We start from the raw sequence: 23,257 nt of genomic DNA, 5'->3' as shown, positions 1-23,257 counted from the left end.
AGCTGCACCTCCTTATATAAGGCGCAGAGGAAGAGAAATCAATTTGAAAGATTGAAGATTGAGATACCGGCCAAGTGGATGAGAATCATTTCCCAAAGTGCTTTGATTTTTGTTTCCTGAATTGGGTCCTCTAGTATATCCACTTTCCATGATTTTTAAGTATGGAACTCGCTGAAAGATGATTAAAAAAGAAAAAAAATTCTGTTAAAAACAAAATAATCTTTAAATCCAACGGTTAACTTCTTGTTGTCCCACGTGGTAATAGAGCTAAATTCCGGTGTGAGTGCAGTACAAATGTGTTATTTGTGTGTACAAGTGATGTGTGGCTTTGATTTCATTTGAGATTTGGGCTTATCAAGTTAAAAGTCGATGGTTTGGATAAGGCCACAAAACTTTGAACAAAGATCCGCTACATGGCAGCCAAAGTATACCACGTGGCATTCAAAGGTGTAGCGGCCGAAGCCTCGTGGGCTCCAATCAAAGAGATTCGTGTGCCCCGTTTGCCACGTGTCTTATTATTTATAATCCGTTTATATAACTTCTTATTTTTGCGCAAAATGAAGCTAAAATCCCAAGTCTTAAGCACTAATATTAATATTATGAAAGTATTATTAAACATTAAAAATAATTTTATATATCATTTTAAATTTTCATTAAATTTAAATCATAAATGATTTAAATAAAATTATTGATGAATAAATAAACTTCTCAAAAGTCAATTTATACTAAGTGTAGTCCATTGAATGCTAAATTTACAAAAATTAAATTGTAATGATGATGTGGATTCATGGCATGAGGCATCCTAGAGTTTTGAATTATTTTTTATTGATTTAATTTAATATGAGTTTAATCAGTTTATGGTATGTAAGAGACGATCTCATAGGATTTAAATTAAATTAATTAATTAAAATTATTTAAACTTTTAATTTTACACCTCTTTAGAATCTTATTTAATTTATAGTTTTTGAAATATATAAGATTTTATTTTAATTAGTTAATCAATCTCCAATTTTTAAATATTCATTAATAAATTTATATGGATTAAAAATTCATAAATGATTAGATAAAAAATAAGTGATTTTGATCTTATTAAATAAATAGGTTAAGTATGTTGAACGAGTTGATAAGTCAAACATGAATATGACTCCAACACATCAATCAATTAGACACGAATATGACCCTTTCATCAAGCAAAGTGATATGAGTTAATACCTTTGTGACATCAAAATAATAGTCTAATTCAAATTTGTTAAAATTCATGTCATTTTCGAGTCATTATTGCACTGTATCACTTGAAATTGTAATTTTTGCGATGATATGATAATATAATAATTGTTGTATTAAACTTATTAAAATTTCTATCATTTTTTAGTATCGTCATATCACGGAGTCGTAGTTTTTATGATGATATACATAGAAGTATATGTACCACACGATTGAAATACTATACATAGGAGAGTAGTGTAGAAGAGGCTGGACAGCACCAACCCAACCCATCATTGAACAAAAGATGAAGACATGCCATGTCGTTTTTTACAGCTCAACATATTTGTTATAACTTATACTTGAACTCCTTGCTTGAAACTATTACATCAACCATATTCAAACAAATAGTGATAATGATGGTGAGGGAAAGAAGCTGACAGGATGATGGGAATGATGATAATATACCACTGTCGTGTTGAATGTGGGAAGGGTGTGTTCTTTGGAGGAGAAGGCACATGTAAAGGGAAAATTCTTTTGTTCTTTGGGATGGTATAATGCTTTTTCAAAAGTTGGAATCTAAGTGAATGATTTGGGATGAAGAGAGAAGACAGAAGGGAGAAAGGAGGGCCAGCTGTGGAATCCATGACTTGTTAAAAATTGGAGTGGAGGATTTCGTGTGGAATAAGTGTTTCTTTGGTTGCATGAAAGCTTTAGCGAGTGCTGAGGGAAATGCTAGAGAGTGTGAGATGTTGTGGGCAAGAAACTTTTTGGTTATGTTTGGTTCCGGAAAATACTAAAGAAAAAAAAAATGCAAAGGAAAATTATTTTTTCATGTTTGGTTGTCTTATGAAAAATATAAAAGAAAATCAAATATAATTAAAACTAATTAAAAACTTATGTATTTTAAAATTATTTAATCTTTATATTAATGAGTTAAAATAAATAAAATGAGTTTGAAGTAAAAAATAAAAATAACTTATCAACTTTTAATCCATTTTTTATTTTCCTTCACTTTTTCTTTCCTTCTATTTTTCCTTTGTATTTTCTTTCCCTTGCATTTTCCTTCAAATTTTCTGAGAACCAAACATAGTCTTTGTATTTGTTTGAAAAAAGAAAAAGTGAGGAACATGCACCTATGTGCCCCGGAATATTCGGAATTGGCAATTGACATCGTTAAGGAACTCATGAAATGCATGGAATATATGATAGAATTTCTTTGATTTCACTGCTTTATGATTTTGGAAAAAAAAAAAAGCATGGAATATATGATGGAATTTCTTTGATTTCACTGCTTTATGATTTTGGAAAAAAAAAAGTTGTTTGGTGTACTTTATGATCAAGCCTCAATATATATACCACATGCTCATAATCCATTGTTTAATGTCATCAATTAGTACCATAAAGCTTGTTAAAAGGTTGTTATAAAAAGGTTAGGATTGGACCTTAGATAAATTGATCAATATGCTTTTGTGTATATTTATCACCTTGTCCCTTCCACCTTACTACCTTGGATGGGTCGAGCAATTTCTCACCTCAATCCCTTCACTTACCATGAGATCATACTATTAATTGGTTGGGTTTGTGCTCCAATGTTGTTAAGCATATAGTTAGGTGGTGTTTATTTTTTGGTTGAATAGAAAAAATCAAAATATTTGACTTTTTCTATTTAGCTAAAAGTACCTTATTGATATTAGCCAACATAATTAAAGTGAACTTGTTATTAATAAATTTAATTTAATTATATTGGTTAATATTAATGAATTACTTTTAGTTGAATAGAAAAAGACAAATATTTTTACTTTTTTTATTCAGTCAAAAAATAAATACCACTTTAGAGTTAAAATTACCATGGCTACTAGCGTCAAGCTTGTCTATAATGAACATCAGCAAGGATTTAAAATTAACTTTAGTCCTTTTAACTATAGGAATCATTTTTATATGTATTATCTTTACTAACTCTTGTTGTTGAGATTGGGTTGTATTCATGTGTAGACCCTAATTTTTGGTCACTGCTCGTTATTGCAATAATATGAGAAAAGATTCTACATCTTTTCAAAAATAGAAAATTGTGAAATCATTTAAATTTATAGCCTAAAATTGAATACTAAATAAATTGAGAAATACCCATGATCTGAAATATAAATCCTATTTAGAACAGCTTAGAGATGATGGCAGCAATTGAGGCAATAGTTAAGGGAAGTTGTATGAAGCTCTCCTTGCTAGTATATGCAAAAGTTGCACTCAAAATTCTTTTCTTTGTTGGCGTCAAAGCCACAAGCTCAATGCTCATCAAACTATGGAAGAATTGTGGAAAACCAAAGTTCAATTCTTCTTGTAATCAATTTTATCAAGGGAATCACGGAAGGGGAAAAGGAGGCTGCAACGGTGCCAGCTTTATGGGAAGTATGGTCAAACTACGGAGAATTGGAATTGCTATTATACGAATGAACCTCAACTTCACTAGATTCAAGATCAACAGTGCGTTGGATCCTATTTTTCTTGGTAATGTTTGAGTGAAATTACTTTCTTTGGAAGTATTGTTCCGAGTATCAAGTGTTTTTTTCATAAAAAAAAAAATATATATTATAAATGATTTTTAAATTTTTTGAAAGTTTATTTTTAAATTTTATTAATAGTCTGTTTGGTAGTAATTTTAAGAAACATTTTTAAAATTTTTAATACTTAAAATTTTTTATCATTCAAGTATTAAAAAGATTATAAACATTTTATAAAATTATTGTTAAACACACTCTAAATGTTTATTTATTTATTTTTTAAAAACACTTTTTGAATTAGAAGTATAAAAGTTCATTTGACAATAATTTTAAGAGCGTTTTTAGCTTAAAAGTATTTTTAAAGAAAATTAAGAGTGTGTTTAGGAATAATTCTGAAAAGTGTTTATAATATTTTTAACACTTTAATAATAAAAAATTTCAAATATTAAAAATACTTTCTAAAATCACTACCAAATAAATTCTAAATATTCAATAAAATTTAGAAAATACTTTAAAATTTTGAAAAATCACTTATAATATTGAAAAATTAATTATAGTATTTTTTTAAAAAATAATTGATAGGTAATTCTTTTAAAAATACTTTTAAATAAAACATTTTTATTAAAAACATTTTGAATAAAAACACCGTAAAACACACTCTAAATTGTTGCTCCTTCGTCCAAATGTAAACAACACTAAACATATAATTGCAATAATGGTGGCTGCTCTAGATTTGCTCCCTGCAAAGAGTTGGTTCCCATATTCAGGAGCAACCAACCATATGACTCATGATTGAAAATTTTGAGCTTTGGATCTAAGTACAATGGTAACTACAAAATTATGATGGGCAATGTAGTAGGTTTTGCCTACATACCATATTTGGTTCTTCTTTTGTTAGTGATCTTAGTAATTCAAGAGTCTTGCCTTCTCCTAACATTCTTCATTTTCCAAAAATCACAAGAAACTTGGTTTGTACTGCTAGTCAATTTGCAAAGGACAATCGTGTATTTTTTTTATTATTTATTTATTTATTTAATTCCACCCAAATGTTTGCTTTGTGGAAGACCAAGCAATGGGAAGCTACTCCAAGGGAGGTTACATGAAGGCTTGTTGATTACTACTCAAAAAGAGCATATTTTAGATAATAATTCTCATGAGTTTCATGTCTTTTGAGTAGTAATTATGCCTAAAACACTCAATTAACATGTTGTTGCCCTTGCAAGAGTTACTAACAAGTTTTATGGAGTTTTGGAGTCATTTCAAGGTATGTTTTTGATAAATTTGTGACAAAAGAGATGAATCAAATTGAAGAAAACAAATAAAGTTGATGATGATCCAAATGCATAATGAAAGAAGCAATGAAATGCACTTGGATCAAGCTTTGGAGCTTAATTGAAGGTGATGGAGATGGATTAAACATGAAGAAATGAGAAAAGTTGTAAAGAGGAGCCGGAATAGCATAATTGTCGGTTTCGCATGACCATGCGAAATTTTCGCACAGTCATGCGAAATGAGACAGAAAGGAGGTGGCTGCAGCATAAAGGGAAATTTTGAGGAAGTGATTTCGCATGACCATGCGAAATTTTCGCACAGTCATGCGAAACGCTCCAGAAGAACGAAATTAAAGCTTTTGGATTCTCCACTTCGCACCATCATGCGAGATTGCTAGGGCTCGTGCGAAAATGCATTCTCTCCAGATTCCTTGATGAAGAAGCATCTAGAAGACCTCTAAAATGTTGCCAAGTGTCCTTTTTACCTTGGCCTATAAATAGAAACGAGATGGACTCATTTAAGAATTCTAACTTTTGATACATTTTCTAATTGTAGAACTTTTTAGATTTCTTTTCTCTATATAATTCTCTACTTTCCTTCAGTTTCTCTTATTTTCTCGGTAGCCAAACATGTCTTGTGAGATCAAATCTCCAAGCATGAGTGGCTAAATCTCGTTTTTCTCGGAGGAAGGAAGATCTAAAGGCAAGATCTATGGTGAATTAGAGAATTGAGCTTGATTTGCAAAGGTAATTTGATCCAATTGATTGATTAATTGAAATTTGGGGATTTTTCTCTTCAAATTATCTTGGATGATTACTACAATGCAATCTAGGTAGATTCATCAAATTCTTAATGCTAGATTTGATGAGATTGAATAGTTGCATTGTGTGAATCATTGGAAGATAATTTAAGATGAATTGAATATATGATTTGAATTGATCTCTTGGATTAGATTATCTAATTTGAAGAGAAATTAGATCTAGATCTAAAGCTAAATCAAAAATCGGTTTAGATGAAAATTTAGGTTTTCAATCTAACTTGATGAAAATTAGATCTCAACATCTATTCACCATGGAAATTGCTCTCTAGAAAATCCTAACTCCGAGAATCTCACATCTTATTAATTTTCTTATCTTTTACACTTCATTTTCCTCTCAATTTGAATACATTGTTATTTTGGAATTTTATCATGCAATTTCAAGTCAATTTCACTTTATCACAATCATTTCTTATCATTTCATTCAAGCCTTAATTACCAAGAATAATCCATCCTTGTGGACGATACCTAAAAACCACTATGCTACAGTAGTTTGTACTAAAACCACTTTTTGATCGGGTACAAATTGCTATAGAAGAGTGAATTAGGTTATAAATTTTGTTTTGATCCAACAAACGACAAAATCTGAGCGATCACTTGTATACATTCAATTTATCCAAGGTCCACTCTAGTTCATCAGTCCAATCAAGTCATCCTACTTCAGATTTGTCCAAGAAATCAATCCACTCTAGTCAAGTCTCATCCTTCTTCACTGCCTACGAAAGCTCTATTGAGCTATAATGTTCCATTTTCGATCAATGTGCAGATTCATTTTTATTTTCTTGTCAAATGGGAAAGAGCAGTGAACTCCAAGTTTACCTTTACATTTGATATATTCTAATCTTTGGGAACTTCTTCCATCACTTCAAGAAATGGATTCAAATGTTATGTTAGCCCTTCTATTTACATTTTAAAATGGAAATAAGAGGTTTGTCAAACCTTTTTTTATTTCAAAAGTCAAGATAAACTTATTTTAAATAAGAAAATCAATTTACTTCGATCTAACTAAGGAAAATAGTATAAGACATTGACTAATTTTCTTGCCTGAAAATATCTAAACAAAATGGAATAGTTGAATGAAAACATAAGCATATTGTAGAATTGAGCCTCACTTTTACTTGCTCAAGCATCTTTAGCATTAAAATTTTGGGATAACGCTTACTTCTTTACAGTATATCTTATCAACAAGTTGTCAATACCAATCCTTCATGAAAAGTTACCTTTTGAGAAGTTGTTCCACAAAAAAGCCACACTATTCCTTCGTCAAGGTAGTTTATTGCTATGTTATCCATTCTTAGGACCAAAAGATTTACTTAAAATGCAATTGAGGTTTTATACAAGGGTGGAATCTTTATGCCTAAAACATTCATTGCAACTTATGTAAGTCATAAAAAATTGACTATAGCAAATGAAGATTACAAGATACAAACTAAAAAGTTTTTATGGAGTAAGAATCCAATGTATTATTGAAGAGTAAAACTTGAATGTTAGTGTCATTACCTTCTAACAAGAAAATTATAGGATGTAAATGAGTGTACAAGATTAAAAGGAATCCTAATGGTACTATAGTTAAATATAAAGCCAATTAATATCAAAAGGCTACCACCAAATAGATGGTTTTGATTTTTAAAAAAACTTTTAGTTGGTAATTAGGCTAGTGAGTATCAAATTGGTTTAGACAATTGTGTTGTCTTGGAATTGGAGGATAAGACAATTTGATGTAAATAATGTCTTTCTTAATGGCGTCTAATGTGAAAATGTTTACATTGAATAGTTACTCGAGTTAAGAAACAATACAAAAAGAAGCGGTCGGTATGCAAACTAAACACTCTATAGGGCTTAAAACAAACTTGTTGACCTTAGTTTAAAAGGCTAAAAACTCTCTTTAAAGCAACTTCCAATTATAAAAATCAATTCAATCTTTATTTCCTAGTAAAACTAGCAACGTCTATATTATGGTTTATGTTGATAACATATTAATGATTGAGAGCGATGTAATAAAAATAAAAATACTCATTGGTGGCTTAAATCATAATCTCTCTCAAGGAATTTGGCTACCTAAACTACTTCATGGGAATAAAAGTAAACTATGCCAAAGATAAAGGCTTGGTTCTTTCACAATTAAAATATATCAAAACATACCCTACAAGAAAAATAGTAAATGCCAAAAGCAATTTCAACACTAATAATCAATGGAGTTCAACTTCTACTAGAAGTGGTGATCCTTTTAAAGATGCTACTATATATAAAAACAAGACCTAAAATATCCTACATTGTAAATAAAGTGTGTTGGTTGATGCACTAGAAAACTATCAAAAGGATATTGAGATACTTAAAAGTAACTATCAGCTATGTTTGCATCTCCCTAAGTCAAATATTTTGTTTCTTCATAGTGCATGTAGACAACGATATTAACCCAAATGAAAAGAAATCTACTCCATGCTACTACATCTTTCTTGGCAAAAACTTAAGTCACACACACAATCTCAAGGTTAAGCACTAAGGCATAATATAAAAGTTTAGCAAATAAAATTGTTGAAGTTGCTTGGTTCCAATCCCTTTTGAAAGAAATCAAACCATGTAAACTAGAACACCAATTCTATGGTCTGATAACTTAAGCATCATATCTCTTAGTGTCATCCTTGATCTTTACCAAAAAAAACTAGGCATATAAAGCTATTTTTTTGTATTTTGTTAGAAAAAGAATGTTTGCTCACACTTTAGCGGAATTATTGTCTAAAGTTCATACATGCTCACAAAGTCAATATCCTTCCTCATTTGATTGACTTAAAGCTAAGTTTAATATGGTGTCATCTTCCACTCTTAGCTTGAGAGGAATGTTAAAGATAATGGCAGAAAAAAATTTCTTATTAACGTGTCTTTATATATATATATATAAGTAATAACAATATGTTTAAAAAATTCCAAAAATTCCAAAAAAAAAAAAATCTTTTGTTTTAGATAAAACTCTCAACCATTGATACCATACCAACATGATTTATCTGATTTTTAAAAAAACAGCACTCATGTTTTTGCTCAAACACAATATCAAAAAAAGATCTTTTAATTAATTTTTTTAAAAGAACATTATTATAAAGGGTTTTTAAAGAGCAAGGCTCCTGTTTGTGATCCATCAAAATTTTATCTTAAATAACATGGTTAATTATCAAAATAATTTTAATAAAATCCTAAACCTAATCCAGACCGTCAGATTCAGTAATAGGTGGAGCTCCGGTCCACTCATCTCTGCCACCCATGATCAATTGTAACCCCATCCACGCACCTTATCTAACCAGACTAACCCAACGAACAAAAAGAAACATTTCCCCATTTCTGAGTCCTCAAAGAGCAAAATACAGATAGAAATGGCGTGTTTGGCACAGCAATTCACAGGGCTGAGGTGCCCACCTATCTCTTCTTCACGCCTTTCCAAACCCTTCTCTCCAAAACAACCCCAGAAGCCCAGCTTTGTTCGCATAGTCTCCGCTGTGGCAATCTCAAATGCCCAGACCAAAGAGAGGCTCAAGCTCAAAGAAATGTTTGAAGACGCCTACGAGCGATGCCGTACTGCTCCAACGGAAGGCGTCTCCTTCTCTGCCGACGATTTCTACTCCGCTCTCGACAAGTACGACTTCAATTCCGAAATTGGCACCAAGGTTGGAGGCCCTCCCCTTTTGTTTTCTTAAATTTTAATTTTATCCTTTTGATTTATGAGTAGAAAATGTATCTGAGTTTTGATGGGTATGAACTTGAATGAGAAACAATTAGTGAGCTTTCTATAATTTTTAATTTTATGACTTGTTTTAGTAGAAAATGGCTTGAATTTTGATGGGTGCGAACTTGAATGAGGAATGCTTTGTGGGTTTTATGTGAAATTCGTTATTGGGTAAGGTTAGTATAGTTCTATTTTCTTAGCAGCCAAACAGAGGATTAGGCAGTGAGGCTCCATTTGGTTAGGAGAAAGAGTGGGGCAAAAGAAGGCAAACTATTTTTTGTTTGTGATGCTGGATTTCAGCAAAGTTTGATTTTTATGGGCATAATGTGTTTTTCTTATCTCTAGGGAATTCTGTTATCAGAAGGAATTCAATTTCAGTACTTCCATATCCTGTCCATGCCTAGTTCTATTCATGAGTAAGGCTTGTAGTTGATGATGTTTATGCACTTCATTTTCAGGTTAAGGGAACGGTGTTTTGCACCGACACCAATGGGGCACTTGTAGACATTACTGCAAAATCTTCAGCATATTTGCCGGTTTATGAGGCATGCATTCACAAAATAAAACATGTAGAAGAAGCTGGGATTGTTCCTGGTGTGAGGGAGGAGTTTGTGATTATTGGTGAAAATGAAGCTGATGATAGCTTGATCTTGAGCTTAAGGTCAATCCAGTATGATCTTGCATGGGAACGATGTAGACAGCTTCAGGCTGAGGATGTTGTTGTGAAGGGTAAGGTGGGTTCTTGCACACAAACTATTTGATTTTTTACTTTGTTTCCATTTTTGTTATACAGTAAGGTTCTACTCAATAGATGTTTTTGTTATATAATGAGTTATATAAACTATGTCTTGGATCATAGGGATTATTATTCTTGATACTCGTAAATCAAATGTTATGCGATACCTTCTTCAAGTTCAACTAATTGTTTGTGAAAGTCTTCATTTGCATTATTTCGACTGTAGAAATTCTCCATTCAAGTAAATAAATAATTTTGTTGTCTTGGGATATATGTGCAGGTTGTAGGTGCAAATAAAGGTGGAGTGGTGGCATTGGTGGAGGGTCTTCGTGGGTTTGTTCCTTTCTCACAGATATCATCAGTAAGCTCTCCAACATGGCTAGAACATTGTCTATGCTAATTGTTTTTTCTCCGTATGTTTTTTCCTTTGAGAAACTGAATGCATTATTGCAAAATTCTACATTCTAGCAAAGAAGTCGCAATGGCAGTCTTTAAAAATCCCGTGCCTCTCAGCTTATGATCTATAGATGCATACATTGGTGGTATCAGGCTCTCACAAAATAGCTTTGCCTCAAAACTTTATACACAGGGATATATGTGAAAACGCTATGTTAATTCCCCCTCTTTTGCCATGAGGTAGAATGAACCCACAATCATCCAATCCATTGACACTAGACACCATCTGGTCAATAACTTTATGATGGATCTCATGATGTAAAGGCAGGATGTATCACATTCTTTTCGTTGTTTCTTAAGTGAATAAAAGTGGAGTCATTTTATGAGCGTCCAAACTAGTCCAGCACCCAGATGTTGATAGGAAGTATCCTCATATCATAAGCTTGTATATAGTTCAGTCTTTGTTATGCACGATACTTATGTTTTTACAAATTCTTAAGATTATTCAAGAAATTTCCAAATATTGCAAATCCTGAATTTGTTATTATATCCTCATGGATTTATCAGAAAACAATTGCTGAAGAGCTTCTTGATAAAGAACTTCCCGTGAAGTTTGTGGAGGTTGATGAGGAACAGTCTAGGCTTGTTCTCAGCAACCGCAAGGCCATGGCAGACAGCCAGGCACAGCTAGGAATCGGATCAGTGGTTACTGGAACTGTTCAGAGTCTGAAACCATACGGTGCCTTCATCGACATTGGTGGAATTAATGGCCTTCTTCATGTCAGTCAGATCAGTCATGATCGTGTCTCAGATATTGCCACAGTTCTTCAACCTGGTGACATCCTCAAGGTTTGCCTATAATATACTGTCAATACTGTCACCAAATTTCTTCCACTCCCTACAGATAAATAAATGTATGTATTTATTTTGTGTTTCTCTTGCTGTAGGTTATGATCCTGAGCCACGACCGTGAGAGAGGCCGTGTGAGTCTCTCAACTAAGAAGTTAGAACCTACCCCTGGAGACATGATTCGCAATCCAAAGCTTGTTTTTGAGAAGGTAATTCTTTTAGAAAAATCTTTCAAATAGTTGTAATCATTTTTTATGAATAGCAATAGAGGTTGGTAACATCTGGTTGTATTAGTTATATATATATATTAGGGTGCTTTGAGCTCATATTCTGAGAGGGTGTAGAAAGCTTGGTTTTTGTTCTGTTACTTCACCTATAAACCACACGTGTGTGTTGCTCCTCTACCTATTTGAAATCCGGTGATTTAACAATACTTGGCTCTTAACCCTGTTCAAACAGGCGGAGGAGATGGCTCAGACATTCAGGCAGAGAATAGCTCAAGCAGAAGCTATGGCTCGGGCAGACATGCTAAGATTCCAACCTGAGGTATTTTAACTGCTATTGTTTACATAATTATTTTTTTTTTCCCAAGTGGAAAGGTAAAAATGAAGAGACAGAAGGATGCATGAGAGACCATAATTTGACAAACCAAATTAAAGTTTTAGCCTCCATACTAAATAAAGGCCCTGGTGCGTGCTTTCCATTTAGTGCTGCTAAAATTATTGTATGTGCAGTGTCTTATTTATTCCTTCCTTGTTTGTTTCCACTGTTACAATCCTTAATCAAACCAATGTTGGGTTTACCCACATTGGTTTTTTTCCTGATTCTAGCCCCATTATCAGTGAGTTTATAAATTGGCCTAATGGTATCAGAAATGGCCAAAAAAAAAAAATTTATGGTAAATGTTGCAGTTCTTAGCTTCTTGTAACTGCTCGATAAGCATGATAGATCTTGTGTTCATCAGGATAATCCATCTAATTTTAACCTCTTTGCCTCATTTTTGCAGAGTGGATTAACTCTCAATTCGGATGGAATCTTGGGCCCCGTTTCCGCAGACTTGCCAGCAGAGGGTCTAGATCTAAGTGATGTTCCTCCTGCTGATGACTCTTGATTGATAGTTTCACAGTGCCGACCTGATTTTTCTTTTTTCAGTTACATTATTTTGCTTGTCAGGGTTGCAAACATACCTCAACTCCCGTAGCTTAATAGATCCCTTCTTCTCTTCAATTTTATTACTATTCATGCCCCAGCAACTGCCATAGTTCTATGGATTGCTGGTGTTCACCCCTATGAAAACACTGTTTTAATGATCTTTAATATTTCCAATTACAATTCACTAAAATGAGCAGTCCTTAACCAGTCCCTAACACATGAAAAATCGTCCAGAAAACTGGTGGCACATTCTATGTAAGCCTTTTTTTTTATGGCTGTTGCTCATGTATTGAACAACATTATTTAGTAATTAACTGGTAGAAAGATGGATATAAATTACTGAGCCTGAAGAAAATGAAAGCCAATCTACCCATTTCCTATTCAAAGGCCCCCATAATCTGGAGGTGCTCTGTTCATTGTTGATACAATTTTTTCACATGCTCTATGATTGTATGTGTACTAACCCACACTCAAAATCAAGTTTTCCTCCAACCCAGAGACCTACAAAATCTAAACCAAGTAAGTCATTCTTGTATGTGGTAGATAGACCGCTGGATATGAGAGAAGCAGCTCCAGTACCATTAGTGAAACCTTCCAACTTTTTCCCTGTGTCGAGGTCACTAACTTGCTTTGCTGCTTTTCTTGCCTTTCTTCTGCTTCTGCTTCAACTGGGTAAGGCCTGCAGCTGTAATCTTCACGTTTCCAATAATAGCAGCGACCAGCTCGGGATCTGTACATGCTTTCATCAATTCCTTCTCTCTGCTTGTTGCTTCAGGCATGTGGCTAAACAAATTCATGGCAGTTTTTGCAGCTATGAAAAAAGAAAGAAAAGAAAGAGTCAAATCTCAAAGAAAATTTGGCAAATGAACCCTTTCTATTGGCAAGTGAGTCCCAAAAGTATTCAAACATGTTAATACCTTTTCCTTTCTTTGCTGTGCCTGGAATTATCTTCACACGGTATTTATATGTTTGCAATGCACTATAAGGACCACAGACAGGCACCGCATATAAGAGAATATCATTAGGCAGTGGATTGCCCGTCAAGTAGTCCACATCATTCAATTTTCCTTTCTCTTCTTCACCTATCTCATGAATGTCATCTTCCTCCATGGCTACTCGGTCCATCTCAGTGGCACTATTGTCTAAATCCACACGCCGGTCTTCAACTCCATTAGAGTGGCTATGGATTGTTTCATCTGGCTGTTCTGGACAATCACGGGACAAGTGACCAACCTTCTTACATTTGTAACATATTTTTGTTGCCTCTTCAGGGCCTGCAGATAAGCAATGATTTATTAAGATCATTTCAAATTATATAAACATCATGAAAAAATGAACAATGTCACTACTGTCAAAAAATTTCACAGATTAAGTATGAAAAATACATACGCATGAGACAGATGAGATTAATAAGACAATCCAATAGTTTACATACTAAGTACTGAAGATTGTAAAATTATACACGGTCAGTCTAGAGTAAGTTATAGAAAAACGAATAGCGCAGATCTACCACAAAATCCATTGAAATGGATTTGAAAGAACACAAGGACTAGATGCAACATAAGGAAGCATGAATAACTAAAACATGATATTTTTTTATTTTTTTTATTTTTGATAAGTAACTAAAACATGATATTTTAACCCCCAAAATAAGATTCTTCCTTTAATGCCATTTCTGGTGAACTGCAAAAGCCAGAGATTCTAGTTTTCTCATATGATAGGTTGAATATGGAGTACATACCATTAACTGGTTTCATTCCTTTGCCTGTATCTGCATTCTCATTTTCTTTCTCTTTGTCAATCTTGTGTGCTCTTCCGGCAGACTGAAAATTCACAAATATTAATTTTTGGATTATTAGAACATGGGAATGAACATTTTATTCCTTGGGAAATATAATAATAAATAGTTGAGAGTTTATCGTTCACATGTTTAAAAATTGGCAAATGCAATGAAATATACAGAAATGTAAACTAATAAGAGAGGGTAGAAGTAAACTATCTGTATTTGTCCAGGTAACTAACTCAGGAAGAAAAGTGCAAGTACTCACAGCTAGTAAAGCCATACGGATGCTTCTCTCTTCCTCATCCTGATCTGCATACTTCTCTTTCATCTTCTTGAGCTTACCCTTCTGCCCACGGCTGATTTTCCCACCAGCTGGCTGTGAGTTTTTGACATCTTTGTCTGGCTGACTGGTTGAGACGTTATTTTCTTCAATTTCTTCTTGTCCATGATCACCACCCGCATCTGAAGTACTGGTTTTCTGGCCTTTCTTGAGCTTTCTTCTTTCAGCTTTTGAAATATAAGGTTTCTCTCTGACTGTAGCCTTTCTGTCTTCATGATTGTGTTCTTCCAAATCAACTTGAGAAGTTTCAAGAGCATACTTCTTACCAGATGCAGTATTAGATCCAAGTTCAAGAGCCCTATCAATGAGATCCTCAAGTTGTGGATTGACAGAAGAAACATGTCCTCCAGAAATATCAGCTATATGCTCACTATCATTTCCATTCAACATATTCGTCTCTTCAAGAGGAACTTCAGGCAAATTGATGGATCCAACATTGGAGGTTGTCAATTCATTATGAGCAGAACTAATTTCAGAAAAGCCTTCTAATATTGGTTGATGTGTTGATGGATCCATTATGCTTTTTGACTCTGCAGTACGTTTTTCATCTGTTTCTTCCTTCTCTGACTCAGAATCAGAATTTCCTTTAAGAGATTCATTCTCCTCAAAATCTTGTGCCCCTTCCTCCTCACCTCTCACCCGCCTTTCATTTAAATGTGATCCCAAGGAGCTCTCATCTAAGCGAAATAACAAGCCAAAGCCCATTATAAGAGGGTGTGGAGGAAGAAAGTTCTTCTTCCCACGGATCATGAAACTCCCAACTGTAAGATATTCCCCAGTAGGAGCAGTTTTACTGACCTGGTGAGGATAAACCCACCAAGCACTTGTGACAATCTTTGAATCCCACGCCTGGCTGTGACAAACCTATTTTACAAAAAAATTGTAAGCTAAATAATTCAGAGTGCAGATATGCTGTTCACTCCTACCTTAAGACACAATAAAATGAAATAATACCAAAAGAATATTGAAAGATGACCAACTTACAGTGAAACATCCTGCTTGGTTCAAAGTAAGAGGGGGTACTGGATGTTCAGGCTTGTGGTTCTTGATCACAGTACTTGAAGCTCCATGTAGATCTGCATGGATATACCTGTTTCATAATCAAATGAGCAATATCAGAAGAAACAACAGGGGTATTAAGATTTCCGATTTTTTTTTTTTTTTTTTAAACCTTGGATATTAAGACTCCACATTATTGGATCAATTTATATTCCATAATAACAATAATCAGCTGAGGGATAACAGCAAGCTGATAAAAGCTGAAATCATGGAGGTCTATGAATTAGATAAGACACATTTCATAAAATCATATTTCCCTTTAATCCTAAATTCCTAAATCCCATTTCATAACTCAGAGAATTAACAAGGTCTAACCAAAGTACATGATTGACATGAAAAGAGACAAGAAAGCATAACTTAGAATAAACATTTGTGAAGATTAATTCATAAAGCAGAAAAAGCCTCCCCTGATGTTAATAGGAGAAACAGGTCTATTAAATCTCAAATTGCAGAGGTATGGGAATAAGATAAGTGTGACTGAGGTGGTTTCCACAAAGTAAAAAATGAAGAAGAAATTAACTGGCATTAGAAAAATAAATAAAGCCTGTAAGCTTCAGAAATACTTTCACCAAAATGCTGATGACTGTATTACAATAAGTTGGAAATTCTAAGTCTTACACATCTCTTCTGACTTCTGATTTTTCTCATTCAAAGAAAGTATCAGATAAAAAATAAAAATAAAATAAAATACCAAATTAAAATAAAATAAGTACTACAACAACAGACAAAAAACAAAACCAAATAATAGACTATCACTTAACAATATTTAATGAATATGCATAGTTAATCTTTTTATTGGTTGAATATTTGGCCTAGGACATGTTAAACTTCTGTGTAAATCATTAAAGGATCCTTCTGTCAGAAAGATTTGAAAGAGATTTTATAAAATAACATCTACTTATAGAGAGTCAATGTTGGATTAACATGTCATAGGAGTTACAGGGAAGAGTAGTGGAATAGTATTCTGCAACAGGTGTTTAGGTGCCTTTGGAAAAACAAAAATGTTGATGAGGAGTTGTTGGTTGATTTGAAATGTATGAATCTGAAACTTCTTTTTTTGTGGCATAGTAATGGCTGGAATTGGGCCTCATTTTTTTTTTCCTTAACCCTCTTAACTTCCAGTACCTCTTTTCTTTTCGTCTCTTTTTTTCCCCTTGATATATTCTCCATACAGATAAAGGTTTTTGCCCTTTTTCTCTTCTTAGAGTTAATTTGTTTATTAATGGAGAAAATCTACTTACAGGTCCCCTTTTGACATATAACGCTTGACAATCATCTCGTTCTGTTGAGCATCACGCCCACTGATAACCAAATAATTCTCACTGCTGATGAACCAATTAAATTTCTCAAACCAGTGAACTTTTCGCATATGTGAAATTGTGGCAACGGTTTTTTCCTGCACAATTATAGATGAGAAAATTCAGACTAGGACAATTGAGAAATGACAACTTAATGGTTCATTTAAGCTCAACCAATAATTAAAAACAATCATGCTTAGTAATTCTTCTGGTGCTGAGAGGCAAGTGTGTTAGGTTTTTTATAAGTAATGGTGAGATATTATAAACACGTGCCAAAGAAAGAGCGCAACAAGGTACACAGGAAGCATACAAAGAGTGCCATGTTGTTCAGATCATTTAAATCAAACTAGATGCTAATAAGCATTCAACTTAGGTCCTAATCATTCATTCCTGTGAATCTTCAGCAAAGATATGGTTAAGTGCAAACTCTCCTCACAGCACACATGTAACATAATACCAAGGGCCAATAACTCAGGACCAGCAGCATTTAATGATTCAAAAATTTGAAAATAGCGTCAGTACAAAATAAATCAAAGGGGAAAAACAACTACAATGTTCAGCTACCTGTGAAAGCTGGAGGCGAGTCTTCTTTTCAGCAGCTTTAAAAGCTTTTTCATGAGCTATAACAGTCTTTTCCTGCTTGTTTTCCTGCCTTTTCTTCTGTTCATACCACCGCCGAGCATTGGCATGTGCTGAAAGTGCCAAATCAACTTCTACCTAGAAAGTGAAAAGAAAAGAGATGAAAAGTTTGAAGAATAAAGATATGGCCTTTACATGATCTGTAATTTGTTTGATCAGACAGGTGTGAACCAGAGTGGAAATTAGCATCTGTCACATCCAACAAGATAAGCTTAATGGTAATTTAGAATCTGCATGCATCCCTTCAAATGGAAGTAAACATAAGCAGTTCTGTTATTATGACGCATTAAGATGCAAAATAAAAAATAAAAAAAATTGCATCATGCCACACCTTATCCACAGGAAGTGTCTTTTCATCATCATCCATTTCATCAAGGTTATTACTCAACAGCAGTGTCATGCAATTTCTCTCAAGATAAAGCTTGTCAATGAGGCCAGCTACAGGATTTCCAGATTTTTTCTCTTCTTTCACCATTCGGGCAAGATCCTCCCAATTCATACCATTTGCCAAAGCAACACGGACAGCTAATATGGCAGCATCAACATCTTCTAGGTTATATTCTATCAATTCTGCCATTTTAATGCAGTAGTCAACCTCCTTCTTCAGTGTATGCACACGATTTTCCTACAGCATCAAGTTGAAAGACTATAACACATGGCAATGATCATAAAATACTGAATAATATTTCTAGCAGAGAACCTTTTGACATGTAAAGAGAGAATGACCATAGCATGCCCATACAACTACTAATGCATTGGCTAGATTCTCATTGCTTGCTGCCCAAGTCACTATAACATAGTTGCAACTTGCAAGCAAGCAACTAGCTGAAAGGCTAGAAAGCAAATGAAACCACTCTTCTTAAAAGAAGAAAATGATTCTATTGGCTTCAAATATCAGAGAATAATTTAAAGACCTGATCCACGCGTATTCTATTGAGTTTCTGCATGGCAGACCCCTCTTTTGCCTTTTGTTGTTGTTCTGATCGTTGACTCTCAATTTTACTGTAGAACTCATCCAATGCAGCATCAAAAGTCTCAAATTTTACAAACTCCCTTGATTTGAACTGGTTCAATAAAATTGGGCAGAATTCATCATAGATCTGCAAAGGATATTAAAACACATAATGAATAACACTACTCTAATGGCAAATCAAACAAACATGTTTACATTCACACATATGTGGAACTTGATTATATCATATCAAAGCAAAAAGGGAAGGAAATGACAGTTCTGCTCTGTATTAGCATACATAAAGAAAAAAAAAACACATCCACAACCTGACTACCACGATCTGGTTGAGATGGGGGGCAGTTCTTTCCAAAAATTTTATTCTGCATTAAAATATAACCTTCAGGAACTTGATCACCCGAGATAACATCTTCTAGCCAGTTCTCAAAGTTAGTGACAGATTGGGCTAAACGCTGAATTGTATCAATGTCAAATTTGCTATCCTTATTAACTTTTGTGTTTGGAATCAGACCAGCATCCAAAATAATATGCTCAGAAAGTGCAGGCCCATAACCCAGTGCCTCTCCAAGAACAGTCTTCAAGGTCGCTTGCTTGGCACGAGCACCATCATTAGTATTTTTGCTTGGCTCAGATGACTTCACACCTTTGTGGTTACCCTGCTTCTCTCTAGGCGCATCAGACACTTTATTTCCACCCTCACTGGCCTCGACTGCTTCATTGCTCTCAGATTCCTTGGGAGATGTAAGGGCTGCTTGCAACTTAGTAGTGGCAGTACGCTCAAAAACTCGACAAATTTCAACTGGATACCGATGGCGTGACATGATTGCAACTCCTTTATCATCATCTCTGTTGTAAATAACTTGTTATCATGTAGCTAAAATTCAATTCTATAGACATTTAAGCAAAAACTTACCCTGTTAAGGAAGGAAATCTTCAAGGCCATTAGGAGCTAGCAAACATGGTCTCAACTTGGAAGGGTTAAACACAAGCCAATCCAAGCAGTGGTTGGTCTTGGGCAACTTCTTTTGCATCTACACTCTTGACTCATATTAGAAAAGTTCAAGTTGGGCTTGGATTGAGGTTTTGTTCAACCCCAATCCATCAACACATCCTATACCCATTGCATACATGTGATTGGTGGTAGTCAGTTAAAGAAGTTGAATATGGGAATAGGGTGTTAAGCCTACGGATATTTACATGCACAAGGATGCTAAAAGGCAATCTGCCTTCGGCAAGCCAAAGAAAATTGGCCACCTCATAAGCTCTTTCCTCTTGTTCAAACAGATGAGATTTTAGACACAAGCTGCTCCATGCTCTCCTTTACTTTCTTGTTTAAACTACACACACATAGAGAGAGGGATTTGAGCAATTATTCTCTCCATATTTTTCCAGAGCACTCGGCCTCTAATTTTCCTTCAAAAGTGGTTCTTCTAAATGGTTTTTTTATTGGCTTAATGCACTTTTTCTGCTACACCTTTAGGGCTTTTCACAGTTTACTCTCTCACGTTCAAAATCCAACAATTGCCCCCCCAAATGTTTTCTTGGATATGTTTATTTCATTAACAAAAAACTCCCATGTGCTGCACTTGACCCAAAATTTGATGTGTAATCACCTAAAGGGTTTAAGACTCGAAATGTAAGATTATAATAGTCACTTCATTGTAGTGCATTTGGGTTTTTAATTAGATAAAATAAACACATCCAAACTGTTTAGCAAATTTGGAGGACAAGTTTTGGTATTTGAATGTGAGGGAGCAAAGTACAAATGCCTCAAGGTCAAGGGGATACAATATATATAACCCTTTTTTATTTGATGCTTTGTTTAATTCTTCTAAATGAAATTTATCGAGGGTTTCACTCTTTCACCAGTGATACCGATAAGGTCATAGCATGAACATCAATAATTTCATCATACCATGATGTATGTGCTAAACTCAACAGCTAATATACATGAATAGGCAGAGAAGGACAAAAGTTCTTGCTAAAAAAAAATAGTTGCACTTTTATACAAATATGTGCATAAAGGAGCAAAAACAAATGCAACATGAGAGATCGACTGCTAACCTGTGTGATCGAAGAAGAGTCATGACCATAAACTCAGAATCTGTAAGGAGAATGTTTCCTTGGGCATACAGCTCCAATATAACATAGTGTGCATTAGCACCAAGTCCAAATTGAAAAAGGACAACCTGAAAAGAGAAAAAATAGTTAAACAAAAAAAAATCATGATCAGAAACAACACAGTCAATATACACTACATAAGTTAGAGAAAATGACAAGCATAAACAAACATCCCCTGAAGTAATACCCGATCATATCCCAGCTGCCGCACATCCTCTAGCCTTCTTGTGCGTATGTGCTTTCTTAATTTAAGAGTAAACCCAGATGGAGTCATACTTTTGTCCCTATAGATATGCGAAAATATGAACAGTAAGCAAAAACTTGTGGTATTAAAAACAGTGCCATTCTACTCTTTTCCTATCCTTTTGCTCTGTTTGGTTGCTGAACAAAGGCTAGAAAACATTGTAAACTTTAAAAGTTTTTCATTACTTGGGTCCCAAGTTAACATAAAACCTCAGTGAAGTATACCTAATAAAACCCTCTGGAAGCATAAAACAGAAAACTTGAATTCAAATTTATTTCATTTTATTTTCCAAGGTTTCCCCGGCAACAAAACTGAAGGAAAGGCTGGGCAAGATTAGGCCTAACTTTTATTTTTTTCGAATTGGGAAAAATCTTACCGAACATATGCAGTGGTATGCAATCTAACACCACTTTCCATCAACAACAAAACCTTCTCGCTCTCTCCGGATTCAGTGACGCCACTACTGTTCATAAGCTTAAACATATAAGTCTGGCAAAAAAACAAAAAAAAAAATTGTAAATAGCGAAATCAACACAACAATCCAACTCAATTAATTCACAAAAACCATTACAAAGGCCCGTTTAACTCGGATTATTCATCAAGCATGTGGTGATCAGCAATGTAAATGAACAAACAAACACACAATTATTCCAAAAACAAGAAAAAAAAATTAAGAGGTAAAAATTAAATGTTTGTTTAGAAGGAAAATAACAAACAAAGGATTGCAATTAAATTAGGGTTTGGCAGAGTGGATTGAGAAGTACTTTGGGAGAGAGATCGTAGACGTTGGCACAACGCATGCCGATTAATCGTCGCAAGAACTTGATCTCTGCGGCCACGTCGGCCGTGTTCATTCGGACCTTCACCATTTTCAACTTTCTTATTCGCAGTATCAGAGTTTGTGCGCGTTCAGAGGGACGATGTTTTCAGCAAAATGATTTGAGGTTGGAGAAGATGGTATCGGAATACTAATGTCTGATTTCCGGGGTGTTTGGCAACGAATAGAACACAATCCATTTTGAGTTCCGGTATGCACCGACGTCGTTTTCCGTGTTCCAGCAAGACGGTGTCGTTTTGTTGAGTTGGAGTATTGGCCAAGTTAGTTTGAAAAATAGAAATGATTTTTAAAAACATATTATTTTAATAATCCTTGAAAAATGATTCATTTTTTAAAAATAAGTTTAAATTTAATAAATTACGCTTATACATTTTCTATTATATATTAAGATTAAATAATTTTAAAACATATAAATTTTAAATTAATTTTATATTTGATTTTTTTTATATTTTTTATAGGAAATGAAAAAACTACTTTCCTTATTATTATTATTTTTTTTTACTGAAATAAACACTTTTCACTTTTCAGAGGAGAAGACCAAAACAAATTGCAGTCGCTTACTGGCTTACAAACAGAGGTTATTATATACATATGTGCAAAATGATAATTTAAAAGGAAGAACACGAGGATACCATCCCCAGATCCATGGTCCTGAGAAGACCCCCAATTCGAAAAGTTGATCCCTTCATAATGTACAGATCTATATTCATATAAGACGCAAAAGATTGTTTTAAGGAAGAAAATTAAAACACAATGACAATCTAAACCTGCTGGGAGGTAATTTTATGTAAGAAGTTGCAATTCAAAGTCTATATTTTGTAGATGACCCTACATGTATATATATATATATATAGATATATCATATATGTACATGTACATCCAATCAAAAGGCCGGCACTTATATTTACATGCTTTTTGTATTCAGCCTCCACTCCGTGGATGCTTCAACAATCATCCGTTGTCGCCTGCTAATCAGCTGTTCTGATCCCTCTACTCATTCTGAACGATAATAAATTTTGATGAAACCCATCTCCTGGAGTTATGAAATCTATCGAGGACGCTCCTCTCAGATTAAGATGGGACCATGACATGGACGATTTGGCGCATGGGCCTGGCATCTATCAGCTCAAATCAAAACCCGCATCCGCATTTATCGCATACAACAATTTTGTTGCCATTTGTTCTTTGCTGTATCAGAAACAAGCGTTATCAAGGTAAGTGATCGTGGTGTTAATTCAACACGATGACAATTATTAGAGAGAAAAAGAAAGTAACCAATTAATTTTGTCTAACTAGTATTTCTGAACTCTGTTCCTATAAAAGTTGG

The 23,257-nt window shown here is 34.1% G+C and overlaps 3 protein-coding genes across 3 annotated transcripts in view; 1 reads left to right on the top strand and 2 right to left on the bottom strand.

The window, feature by feature from the left end:
- Positions 1 to 9,096: 9,096 nt before the first annotated feature.
- LOC117913946 (30S ribosomal protein S1, chloroplastic) lies at positions 9,097 to 12,828 on the top strand. Its single transcript, XM_034829079.1, has 7 exons — positions 9,097 to 9,446; positions 9,964 to 10,239; positions 10,522 to 10,602; positions 11,205 to 11,486; positions 11,585 to 11,695; positions 11,946 to 12,032; positions 12,493 to 12,828. The coding sequence occupies exons 1-7, from the start codon at positions 9,156 to 9,158 to the stop codon at positions 12,595 to 12,597; spliced, it is 1,233 nt and encodes a 410-aa protein (XP_034684970.1). The 5' UTR covers positions 9,097 to 9,155; the 3' UTR covers positions 12,598 to 12,828.
- A 156-nt stretch (positions 12,829 to 12,984) lies between these two features.
- Positions 12,985 to 22,071, bottom strand: LOC117913945 (nuclear export mediator factor Nemf). Its single transcript, XM_034829078.1, has 14 exons — positions 21,857 to 22,071; positions 21,469 to 21,581; positions 21,036 to 21,132; positions 20,792 to 20,916; positions 19,036 to 19,573; positions 18,672 to 18,857; positions 18,089 to 18,382; positions 17,683 to 17,835; positions 17,062 to 17,216; positions 15,746 to 15,851; positions 14,687 to 15,625; positions 14,380 to 14,461; positions 13,556 to 13,912; positions 12,985 to 13,449 (listed from the first exon to the last, which is right to left on the bottom strand). Exons 1-14 carry the CDS (start codon positions 21,959 to 21,961, stop codon positions 13,259 to 13,261), a joined length of 3,441 nt encoding a protein of 1,146 aa, XP_034684969.1. The 5' UTR covers positions 21,962 to 22,071; the 3' UTR covers positions 12,985 to 13,258.
- Positions 22,072 to 22,597: 526 nt separating this feature from the next.
- Positions 22,598 to 23,257, bottom strand: part of LOC117914259 (E3 ubiquitin-protein ligase UPL6) — a 31,883-nt gene continuing 31,223 nt past the window's right edge. The window contains exon 27 of the mRNA XM_034829512.1: positions 22,598 to 23,118. Coding sequence (XP_034685403.1) covers positions 23,052 to 23,118 — 67 coding nt within the window. The 3' untranslated portion in view covers positions 22,598 to 23,051. The remainder of the gene's footprint in view (positions 23,119 to 23,257) is intronic.

The sequence above is a fragment of the Vitis riparia genome, chromosome 5 (genome assembly GCF_004353265.1).
Source record: "Vitis riparia cultivar Riparia Gloire de Montpellier isolate 1030 chromosome 5, EGFV_Vit.rip_1.0, whole genome shotgun sequence".
In the NCBI taxonomy this organism is placed as follows: Eukaryota; Viridiplantae; Streptophyta; class Magnoliopsida; order Vitales; family Vitaceae; genus Vitis; species Vitis riparia.
Note: the sequence above shows the minus strand (reverse complement) of the source record. Positions and strands in the feature narration are given on the sequence as shown.